Source organism: Pinus tabuliformis, chromosome 3_1 (assembly GCF_031772625.1).
Source record: "Pinus tabuliformis cultivar Carrire ecotype Pingquan chromosome 3_1, CPIR1, whole genome shotgun sequence".
NCBI lineage: Eukaryota > Viridiplantae > Streptophyta > Pinopsida > Pinales > Pinaceae > Pinus > Pinus tabuliformis.
This window is the reverse complement of record NC_142301.1, coordinates 492,599,407-492,612,317: the sequence shown is the minus strand read 5'-3', so window position 1 is coordinate 492,612,317 and position 12,911 is coordinate 492,599,407. Positions and strand designations below refer to the sequence as shown.

The 12,911-nt window shown below is 36.3% G+C and overlaps 1 protein-coding gene across 1 annotated transcript; it reads left to right on the top strand.

Moving 5' to 3' along the window:
- Positions 1 to 9,177: 9,177 nt before the first annotated feature.
- Positions 9,178 to 10,050, top strand: LOC149187950 (uncharacterized). The gene has a single exon (XM_089409833.1). It carries the CDS (start codon positions 9,178 to 9,180, stop codon positions 10,048 to 10,050), a length of 873 nt encoding a protein of 290 aa, XP_089265959.1.
- The last annotated feature ends 2,861 nt before the right edge of the window (positions 10,051 to 12,911 follow it).

Below are 12,911 nucleotides of genomic sequence, written 5' to 3'. Positions count from 1 at the left end.
ATAGTGAAAATAGAAAAGCCACTCTTGTTGATATCAAAATTTATCTACAACATGCATAGGATATGATTATGTTTCTACAACTTGAGTCACAACTACAACAAGATGATATGCAACTGAAGAGTCATGATTCTAAACTAATTCTTGTTCATAACAACCCTCTATTTGAGGATAAATAATAATGATGCATAAGATGACGATTCCAAGCATTTTAACGATGCAACTTCATGTGAAGAAGATGATGATTCCAAGCCACTCAGTGATACAACACGTGTAGAAGTTGATCAATTTGTACATGATCAAGCTCATCCTGCACTTCCCAAGCCCATTATTAGACATTGGGAAGAAATTTTTAGCAACATGAATAAAACTAGTCTTGGATATGAAAATGATGTTTCCTTTCATATTCCGAGCTATTCCAAGCCCATCCAGTTTCATATTGTTGGGTTCCTTTAGGATGATTCATATTCACTTGCTCCTATTCCATAGCCACAACATATTTTCAAATGGAAATATTGTAATTGAGTTGGTAATATGGAAAATCATTGTTTTGATCTCCATCCTTGTCACCATTGTGGCAAGAAGAATCATTCATCAGAGAGTTGTTCCAAAAGAAACAAACTAACAAGATTGAAGATTGATTATGAATAGGTTTATCCTTGAGAGTTGTCATCAAAAACCAAGCAACTACATCAATTTTACCAAAGAATTCTATCTTGAGAAAATACATGGTGTATCCAAAAGAAGACAATATTCTCATGAGCCTGAAAGGGGGAGTACAATGGTCAAACACTCCTACATCTTAAGGGGGGAGTTAAAAAGTCAAATGCAGATGATCAATGGTATCTTAGTTGACAAAGGGGGTAAGATGAAATTGAAATTGGATTGATGATGAAGGTTGTCAGATTGAAAGTTTCGACAATAACACAATGAAATTTTCAGATGGGCATAAAATTTTCTAGTGGGCATCAAAATTTTCTAGATGGGAAAGCAAACTTTGCAGGAACTATGGTTCAATATTTTACTGTTGAACATACATGAGATATAACAATGGGATGCTGATTAAGAGAAAAAGGTAGATTTGACCTAAAAAAGAATAGATGGATCCTTTTGTATTTCAGTTTGGTATTAAATTGAGTTGTCAAGCATTTTTAGGGACGTGTCACACTTACAACTGATTCACTTCTCTTGGTTTTCTCTCTTCAAATTGTAGTTTTAGGCGTCCAGTTTTAACGGTTTTTAATGGAGTCCTTCATTGAAAATGAACACATGAGTTTCAATAGAAGACTTGGAGATAATACCAGTTTATGTTGCATTTCTGGTATTATTTATCAGACTTATGATCGAGGGGAGGAATGTTATCCTCTTACTCACATAAACAATCATTAAGTCCTAATGTACCACTTTTAGTTGTTTCACATTTTAGGATATAGTTTTATCCTAGGTATTTTTGTAGATTTTCTAGATCCTATTTTCTCTCATCCTACATTATCTCTTTTGCAAGGTGTCAAGGTGAGATCAATTGAAGTTGTTTCGTCATTGTATTATATATTTTGTAACATACCCAACCCCTTCTTTGAAATTTGAGGAATGGGGTAGAAATTTCTTTTCATTCAACAATCCCGCTTCGACATTGTCTACACACTCCTTGAAATCGAATTGGTTGAGTCACAGTGGGAGGATTTCAAGGGAAACTATCACAAAACCATTCTGGTCCCTTTTATCCCCATTCAACCCCGCAATATTTGTGTATACGCATGTATGATATAGAAGAAGCACATATATACGTGGGTCTGCATCAGAGAAGAAACACATACATTCTAATGTATGTATGATCATGGTTTTCAAGAAAAACACTATGTTTATGTGATGATTAACAATATATGAGTGGTTGTGCATTGGTATGATCTGGTTATTATGGTTTATGTCTGATATGGAATGGTTTGATCTAGTTACAATGGTTGATTGAGTTTCACTGATTGGTTTGCTAATGATACAATGATTCAGTTGGTTTTGTGATTAAAGTTCAAATTCAATATTTAGTTTGGTATTGGGGTTAATGATGGAAGTGGCTCCAGTGTGAAAATATGATGAAAAGTGACCTACAGGTTTTGACGTTTTGAGTCAGGTGGATCTAGTATGAAATATTATGAAACGATGTCCACAAGAGGTGTTTAGGGTTGGAGCCTTCAGTGAGGGAGTTAGAGCTTCCTTCCAGTGGTAGTTGGTAAATTTATGCAGGGGGCAGGTGCTCCCTTTCGATAGGAGTCGGTAAACGAGATCAGGGGGTTGGACCTCCCTTCCAATCGGTGCTGGAGATTGAGAGGAGCTTGTAGCCTTCTGCAGGTGGGTGTTTGCATGCTGGTAAGATTCTGCAGCAATACAAGATTTTAAGAAAACTTTCTTTATATAACAATAAAGAAGACAAGGACGATGAAAATGGTGGTTTTCTCTCACATTGGGTTTCCACCTAAAAATTCTAGTGCTCTCATGTGTTGTTGTGTTTCTTATATGTGATGGTTTATTATTCTCTTACTACTCATGGTTACTATTAATTAATGGATAATGAAATAATGAAGTACTAGTTAAATATGAACATCTGACGAAACATATAAAAAATTAGTTGTCTAGATATACACGTTTTGCATTTACCACAGTCACGTACATATGCAGGTTTCATGAATGATAGTCACGTACATAAATTAGAATGTGAAATGAAAAGTTAATGTGAGTTCAAAATGTTGATCCACCCCCTCCTCGCTAAGTATTTTTCCTGACAAGGCTGAAGGCTATTTAGATAAAGTTGATGGGTTTGACTGGCCCCAAGGAAAAACTTCCCTCCACATTAATGCATTTCTTTCTATGTGACACAACAACTTGTAACTTGGAAACTAAATGACTGTAATAAAATGCAAACCATGCTAAGATGAGGGTATTTCTTGTAATCTTTATATTAATAGAAGGTCTCTAAGCCCATTATTTTCAATTTTTATTTGAAGCCCTTATGGCCTTTGTTACGGCTTGTAACATATCATGGGATATCTTTGTATTTATTTATGTGTTGTTCTTAACATAGTCAAGCATTTAATTTAGATTAAGGTTTAGCTTAGCATTATAGCTTAGTCCTTGTTATCATGTGGTTCTTTACACATCTTATGCATCAAATGTTTTGTGTTTACCACCAACAAGTTATTCACTCAGTATTTTACCTTCAAATTCAGGGCATTACTTGGTTTATTCATTAGTGTCATTAATTCAAGAGATAACACATGCACAGACACATTCAACATATTTATCAGTGACATTTCTGCATAAAGGTTTAACCACATGCATAAGCATGCACAACTCAATACAATCCCTAAATTTATAACCATCACAAATAACCCTGCATCATGATTCATTAATAGGTAAGAAAGTATGTATAGATACTTATCTTTGAACTTGCAGGGAAATTGAGTCCGGGGCAAGGACTCTCTAAGTCTCTACCCAACCATAGACAACTGCAACCACACTTACTTGCAACTGCCACCCCTGAGCCAGATTCCAGAGTTTGAGTGGGATTCTTGCCCAAGGGATTAAAACACCAACTTCCCACTGAAACATGGACTCCAAAGGACCTCCTTCCTCAATCGCACCAGCTGACTTCTAATTCCTTTGTCAACAAAGGGAGTCCAGAGGTATTCTACCTCACCCCAAGTGCACACATAATGATTCAACCCCTTCTAGGGAGTCCCGAATCCGCTGTGCCCATAGGGAAGTAACCAAAAGGCTTCACTCAAGTCTTCCTTTGCTGCTACTTCAAGATGACATCTTCCCAAGCCGTTACAAGGCTCCATAGTTTCCATCTCAATGCACAACTTATACGGTACCCAAGCTATTATAGGGCTCCAAATATTCCATCCCAACTCATAGCCTCCACGGACCCAAGTTGTTACAGGGCCGTAGATACCACTATCTCAAACCACAGCCTCGAGGGACCCAAGATGTTACAAGCCTCTAGGGATCCTATTTGAGGAAATCAAGCTATTATAGGACTTCAGAGATTAGCAATTCAACCCAAAACCTCCAGGGATAGAGAACCAATCCCCTTCTCTTCTCTTCTCTTCTCTTCAACACTGTCTTCTTAAATCTCTCGCTAAATCCTCGATTCCATCTCCTACTTTGTCTGCCTCTAGTATGCATAAGTTCGAATGGGTGTCTCCCCATATTTTCCTCTAGCTTACCTTTGAATTCCTCCCTAATGCTATCTTTTATTATTTTACCGAGATTCTCCCCCCTCGTTCTTGTTGCCTTGGCCTCTTTCTCAGCCACAATTACTGTTGCATCCTTGCTGCCTTGCAATGCACAATCCCTCTTCATAAATCTCTGTCCTATTTTCTTATTGTTATTTTTCAAGCAACATGGTCCTGGGTACTTCCTCTTGCAACCCATTTAATTCAAGAACCAATCCATTAAATTCATGCACCAACCAACCTTTAATGACTGTCCTGCAATTCAGGTTTGTTCCTCTGCACAAGAAACCACAACATCCCAAGAAAGAAATCCTCCTCCCAAGCTCTGGAATCCATGTCCCTTTGACCCTAGTCTCCTTTTTTTGGTTTCACATATTGCAAAATATTTACAATGTGTTCGATGGGAGAACCGTGGGTGGGGCTGTCACATATTTGTATCATTGGAAGATCAATATACAATTGTGAATATACATTATGGCTTAAAGCCTTTTCCACCAGTTTCAGTGCCTCTAATATTATTATTTCATTTTCTTATATTTCTTTAGTCTTATGATAACACTTGTATCGCTATTTGATTTTTTCTTCCGCCCTTGGATTTGATTTGGATTTCTTGATATTTGTAAAATATTTATAGGGGTTATCTTTAAAAGAAAAATCAATTGGTGGAATGTGAAATCTATACACTCTTATTATAATGGATTTTCATTTATCCAATATATCATTCTTATAAAGTTTATTTTTCCTTGCAGTGGCCCAAAGATTATGGAGGAACACTTAGATTTGTTCCAAGCAGTATGGTTCATCCTTTTAAAGGAAAGAGTTGACTATAGTATTTTCCTTTAATCCTTCCCTAATCCCTCCACAATTAAATTAATCCTCTACATTGGTAGATATAGGAAAGGTTTTTGGAGTCATATTTAACAAGTATGACATGTATTTTCCTTAAAAGAAAAAACCTCATGTACCAGTCTGCCCTCTTCACCCAATTACTGAAAATGCGATTATCCAACTAAGCAAATAAAAAGGGTGGGAGCTGAGACATTTTAGTTGGGCTATGGATGCTCATGGGAATCGAAGCAATTCCAGGAAAATGAGGTAACTTTACATTTAATTTATGTATGCTTCACATAAAAACTTCCTAGCCCCACCTCTTCGATCTGATAGTAGAAAGAAATGATAAAAATATTTTTTCCTTTAAACCATATTCATTGATTTTAGATAGAGTTTATATTGAGTACTGATGTTTTAGAACTTATATTATTTTAATCTATCTTATGTGGGACCCATGGAAAGTGGTGCAACAAATGAGATTATTGTGAAACTTATTGATCCGTAAAATTCTGTGGATATTCCACTAGACAGTTCCTCACAACATATATAATAATATTATATTAAAAATATGAGATTATACACTATTACATTTTTATTTAATTTCCAGATCTGTAAAATTAACCATAATTAGTGCATGCATGTAAAAGTAAATCAAGCAAAAAAATAGAGAACGAAAAAATAAGCTCACACACACATAATACACAAGATATGCTCTATGGGAAACCCTTTCAGGAGAAAAGACAGCTGGAAGGTGAGGCCACTTCGCTCTCTTTCTCTGTCTGGAAATATGGCTGTAGCTACAAAGAAGTAATGTTTGTGGCCTGTGGGCTGCTATAGTGCATAGATCCTCTTTGTGTGCTTTACCTCCTATCTCTCCTGGCTATCTTGTCTTAACTATGGAACAAAATGCTCTCGAACAAATGGAATGCCTCTTCCTCCTAGTGGCCCGGTTATAACACAACCCAATAGCTTACTAGTGGTTAAGTTTGACTACATCAACTCTTAGCTAGAGTTACAAAATAGTCTCTTCTAGAGTCTTTTAAATTACAAACATGTGGCTAGCCCTTTCCATGAATAATGGGGGCTGACGCGACATCCTCCTAAACTATTGGTGTGAAAACAAGAAGGTCAACTTCTGAGTGGCATAACGTTTTCATACAGATTCCAATTGACGTGATTCTCATGCCGTTGGAAAGCCAATAAAATACAAAGAAGAAGTTGAACATGGAATCTCACCAATGAATTTTTAGAAGGGTAACCTTGTCTTTCTATGGAACAAAAGAATCAAAAGTGTTGGTAAACAATGTAAATTTGAAATTACTTGGTTAAGTCCTTACAAAATTGAAGATGTTGCAAGTAATAATTATTTATATCTAATCCATTTATTTATGGTTAAAAGCTACCCTTTCTCATGGGAAAGTTCAAAAATGTTCTATCAAGCTAATATCGAATGCTTTATGGACATTCGTGTAATATACTAAGCTTTCTAGCCTTTTATGCTCATGTGTTTGTTTTATTGAGTTCAACATTTTATTTTGTTTGAATAAAAGGAAGTGTTTCCTAGATTACATTAAATTGTATGATAGTTCGTGATATGTGATTCATACAATTTCATTTATCAATGGATTTATCTCTCTCTCTGAAGGAAGGGATAATGCATCCATCTCTTTAAACCTCCCTTTAATTTAATATCCATTTGGTAAACATGTTTTATGCGTACACTTTATTGGGTATTCTATATTTCCCATGTACTCTCTAGATGACCACATTAATCCAAGTTGGATTCAATTATTACACCTCGGACTCTCTTTAATGTACTCTACATATTTTATCAAATGTGACCATCACGATGAGCCAAAAATGTGATGATTGATGTATAATATTGGGCCATGATGAGGTGACTGATAGAAAATTGTTTATCTTGCCAATAGTCCAAACCCCTTTAGTAGTCAGTCATAGTCCATCCTTCTAGTCCCTATTTTAGGGTGCTTGGTGTTATTTCTACTTCTAACTACCCGTTTATGGTAGTAACACCCCCTAAAATTAGGAATTTTTCTTGGATAGCATTTAGGCATATTGAGGTGTATCTACTAGAAAAAATGATCTAGAGAGCCCCTAACTACTCACTTAATTTATATGCTATGTAAATGTATTGCTCTCAATGTAAATATTGACATACTTATGCTTTAGCACACCTATTATGTACCCCACACGGACCCCTTACCATATGTATGTCCCACACATTGGCAAGGAACTATTGAAGATGATGTTACTCTCATTCATGTTCAATATGTGTTCTTTCCAATTCCTTGATGGTAGGCCATAACTCTCTACCCCGTGGTTTAGTGAATCAAAAACTTCTTGAACCAAGTAGATTTCTAAAAAGGGCGAATATAATTCCTTCTCTTGACTTGGGGATTTCTTCTTCGAAAAAGAAGAATGCGAAAAAACATAGGAAAAATGGTTAATTGATAAGTTCATTGACCTTTGGCCTTGTTATAGCTCTACTTTGGACTAGATATTTAACAATTGGGAAAATCATGAAGCCATTGGTATTCTATACTATGGTAGAGGCTATTATACTTTTATTTTTGATAACAAGGAAGATAGAGATATAATCTTTAGATCTAGGGCTTATTTAATGGGCTCAAGGGGAATGTTTCTCACCAAATGAACTCTAGATTTCAATCCCAACATGATTTCTTATGTGCACGCATGGATTAGATTGCTGCATCTTCACCTTATTTGCAAGGGTGATGGTATTTTTAAATCCACTATTGACAAATTAAGCCACTATGTTACTTCTTCATTGTGAAGGAGAATAACTTCTCATGTTCTAGAATTTGTGTTGAAATGGATTGTGCAAAAGGACTCCATGAGGAGATTCAACTTGACATAAAGAGTTAGAGCCATCTTCAAGCTTTGGATTATGAAGAGGTCCCCTTGAGTATAAACACTTTGTAAAAATTTGTCCCAAAACTCTAGTATCTCAACCACTTTTTATCCCATGCTATCTTTTCATTCTAATAAACTTCATTCATTAAAAAAAACTTTAATTGTGCAATCCTTCAGCAATATGCAATTTTTTTATTAATATAATTTTTTTTAAATTAAATAATAATAATAATAATAAACAATTTTAAATATAAAAAATACCCAAAACCAAATTTTCCAATGAAAAATATAAAAAAAATATCTCTCACATATACATATTGCAGGCGGAAATAAAAGGTTTCGAAAATAATATAATTATGAAAACAATAAATAAATAAAATAAATCACCTCTCCAAAACCTTTCCAATTCCAAAAAGAAATATCGAATGTCGGTTCCCCCGGATATCGATAGCCAAACCGATTAAATAGACGCCGAGTTTAGCTTTGTTACGCTATAAAAGATGAACAAAACGTTTCCAGACGTGGATATAAAACCTCCGGCTTTCCTTCTGTGCAGCCGTGAAACCCAACGAAGGATTCACCTCAACATCCTCAAAAGTTTAGCGATGGAATATCACGTGACTAAGAAGGCAAGGTATGAACAACCAGAAGATGAGATGTTACTGCAACAACCACACATAACTTCTGCTGGGAGCTCACACTTCCTTCCATCTGTGGAGGCCACAGAGTCTCTCAATGAAAACCAACCTCATTCTCAAGAAAAAGACCGACCTCATTCTCAAGAAAAAGAAGAGACGACAGAGAGAGTTTCGTCATCCATGGATTATTTCCACAGCCTGCGAAGGCGAGAGTGGTGCGATGACGACGACAATAGAAAGCTTCCAAATATTTTTCGGGAATATAATTTACGAGCATTTGATTTTGTATTTGACACCGAAGTAAGCTGTTTGCTCATAGTCCGCGACATATTATTTGTAATATATGACTACTACTATCTTGTTCCATTGCGACTCTATGGAGAAATGTCACCGCTTACTGACCAGCGTGGGTTGCCCATCATAATAAAAAGGGCGATTATGGAAGATAGTCGAAGTGACGACTATGAATGACATCGATGATGAACAAATGACAAGCAGCAGGACAATATCCAGAACAAAGAGAACTCTTTCGACCAGAAGAACTAACAGAAAAATGGGATTTTGATTTTCCAAATTGCAGAGGCATGATTTATGATAAGAATGACAGGGTATTCAAGTTTTTTGAATTGAAAGAGTACGCAGAAGTGTTCAGAATTCCGGATTCAACTGACAAAAAATTCACATCAACGTTCAAGTTTGGAAGTCCAGGAAATAGGGACATGTTAATAATGATTGAAAATAAGAAGAATGATAATAGGAAGGAAGTTTTATTTAGAATTTATTCCAAAGCGACTGGACAACTTCGAAAAGAAATTTCCATACCTGTCTCGCCAGGACGCAGCATTGAGTACGTGGATTTATGTGGCCCTGATAGAATAGTTGTTCAGCAACAGGATTTAGAGATGCAGGTCATGGATATATCTTCTGAAATTTGTAAAATAATAAAATCAACACACATCCTTCTTGCTTGCCCATCTATCTATCTAGCCAAAAGAAGTGGCGTATTGTGCGTCACAGAAACAAGTGCTTATCTTTGTGATTTACAAGGTGAGATTGTGGTCACATTTGAGGATCATGGCGTTTTTGACGTCTCCAATTGCACAGGTTCGTACGTTACAACCGAAGAGGACATTATGATTTCTGTTTGCGGTTTTGGCCAATATCCTGAGCATCCTCAGTCCATCAATATTAGTAGCATTGTTACAGGAAAAATCTTGGGAAAGATTACAACTGATGCTCCAAATTGTCTTTCTGAGTTGAGAGGCATGGCCTTCCAATATATGCGCCTCTGGGCATTCGCATACGATGAAAGGACACATGATATTATATCAGGAAATACTAGGGGAACTATTTTTGTATGGTCGAATAAATTGTGCCGTGACGTGCCAAATACAAGCAAAGCCATTGTTTTGCCAATCTCAGAGAATGATGAAGAAGAAGACGTAGAGGCCGGATAATAACGAGGATGACGGAGGAGATTAGGAGGCCGGACAATAGGCTGCGGCTCGACCTAAACTAGTGTGTAGCACTTCGAAATTTTATCCAACTTTGAAACGAAGAGTTAGCAGGTTTTTATTAATTAATTATGAACTGTTTTTATTTTGAATAAGGCTTTAAAATTTTAATCTAATAAAAAATCTAATTAATAATCAATATCTAATAAGAATAAAATATATACATATATAAAATTGTAATTATTAAATGAGTTATAATATTTTGATTATGTGATGATTCATAATCTTGCAATCTAATTAATTAATAATTAATAAAAAAATATAGTTAATAGTAAGAATATAATAAAAAATATATACATATATAAAATTGTAATTATTAAATTAGTTATAGTCTTTTGATTATGTTATACACCCCTTGTCTTGATTACTAGATTTAATTTCCTTTCCTCATTCCTTACATCGAATGCCCTTTAACAAAGGTCCTTCATTCCTTACATTAAATGCCCCGTCCGCACCTTTATTATCAATCGTACTATTGGCGATCTTACCGCATATTAAATGAGTCGATTTAATCCTCATGAACACACACTCCCTTGCCATTTGTACTACATGTTTTCTCTAGGTTTCTAATCTGTGGTTGAGTTAGGGATCCATGACACACACCCCTTTCAAATTGCCTTCACTTATTGCCTTAGTTTTGTTCTATCTTTCCATAATCAATCGTGAATGGACTATGATAAACTAGTATCAAGGAGCATGAAAAAATATGTTTCCTCTCCTCAATCCAATCCTCCATATTCTAAATTAACTTGCAAATTTTCTAATATATCTGTTTGTTAGCATTCTTACTCCTTAGGATAGGGCAGAATTTCTTAGGAATACGGACATTGTTGAATTCTTTCTTCCATACCTTCACAAAATATTGATATGTAATAAACCGGCCATGTCCCTCAGCACCTTCTACATATTCTTTGTATAAGTTGTAGATTTTTCGTCTTGAAAAATTATCTGGAATATGTATTGTCTCTCTATTTGGCATACACTCTCCATGCTTTGAAAAGAAATCTTTCATCCATGACATTACAACATTTGATAATGGCCCAAACTGTCTTTTATGACGTACTTCAAAATAAAATGTGGGATCCTTTTCCAAATTTTCTTGAATTCTCGAGAGATGAAAATTCCCATTTGAATGAAATATTTTGAAAGCTTTCTACAGATAAATAAATTCCTAATATGATAATCATAACGTGACAATGTAGATTGCATGCACCCAACTAAATATGGATTTTGCATGCTTTTATTCATTGACAAATATCTCTTCCTGCTCTCTAATGCAAATTTGAAATCCATATGTTTCAAGCAATCTTTTGGCAACATTCACTTGAAATGAGTGCGTTGATAGAACTTCTTCTCATCAGATATTCTGCTCTACCCCTTGTATAACTAGAACATCTTGCATTGATACGAAAAGGTCTACTCCTACTCCTCGATACAATATTTCTTGGCAACATCTCCATCATTGGATCATCATTTGTATAAGGATTTTCATCATCATTAAGAGGAATGTTATCCACACTATGATCAACTGTGCTTTTCAAATACTAACTTGGAGGATATTCTTCATCTTCCCCTTCTTTAGTGCTACTATCATAGTCCTTAGAATTCGGACTCAATGGAAAATTTGACTTGATGTTTATTGGATATTCTTCCTCATGTGCATTTTCAGTGCTGCTCTCATAGTCCATAGAATTAGGACTAAGTGCATCATCCTGTCCTTCATCATTGCTACCTTTATACTCATTAGAATTAAGACTAAGTGCATCATCCTGTCCTTCATCACTGCTGCTCTTATAGTCCTTAGAATTAGGACTAAGAGGACATTGTGACACTCCATTCTTTTGAAATTCATCATCACGTGCTTCATCACTGTTGCTCTCATAGTCCTCAGAATTAGAACTAACTGGACACCGTGGCACTCCATACTTTTGAAATTAATCATCCCGCTCTTCATCAAAGCTGCTCTCATAGTCCTTAGAATTAGGACTAATTGGACACCGTGACACTCCATACTTTTGAAATTCATCATCATTCACTTCATCACTGCTACTCTCATAGTCCTTAGAATTAGGACTAAGTGGACACTTTGACACTCCATTATTTTCAAATTCGTTATCACGCTCTTCATCACTGTTACTCTCATAGTCCTTAGAATTAGGACTAAGTGGACATCGTGACAATCCATTCTTTTGAAATTTGTCATCATGCTCTTCAACACTGTTGCTCTCATAGTCCTTAGAATTAGGACTAAGTGGACCCTGTGACACTCCATTCTTTTGAACTTCACCATAACGCTCTTCATCACTGCTACTTTCATAGTCCTTAGAATTAGGACCAAGTGGACACCATGAGATTCCATTCTTTTGAAATTTGTCATCAAGCTCATCATCACTGCTGCTTTCATAGTCCTTCGAATTCAGAATAAGTGGAATCTGTGGGGGTTGGGGGCGTGGGATGGGGGGGGAAGGTGGGAGGGGGAGGCGTGGGGGGGAAGTGGCTGGGCGGTGGGGGTTGGGGGGCGAGGGGTAGGGGGCGGCGTGGAAGGGGTGTAAGGGAGGGGTTGGATGGCCGTCCGATTGCGGGGTGGGGTGGCCTGGTGTGGGTCGGTTGCGGGGGAAGAAGGGTAGGGGAGAGCGTGGGGGGTAGAGGGTGGGAAAATCGCCCACCACTCCGCGGATGGATGGGGTGGTGTTGATGGGCTTCTGCCATTTCTTAGTGTTAGTATTTTTTTAATTTCAATTATCTGATTATACAAATTAAAAATTTATAATACATTTTCGTTGTGGATTTAAGTTAATATGTTT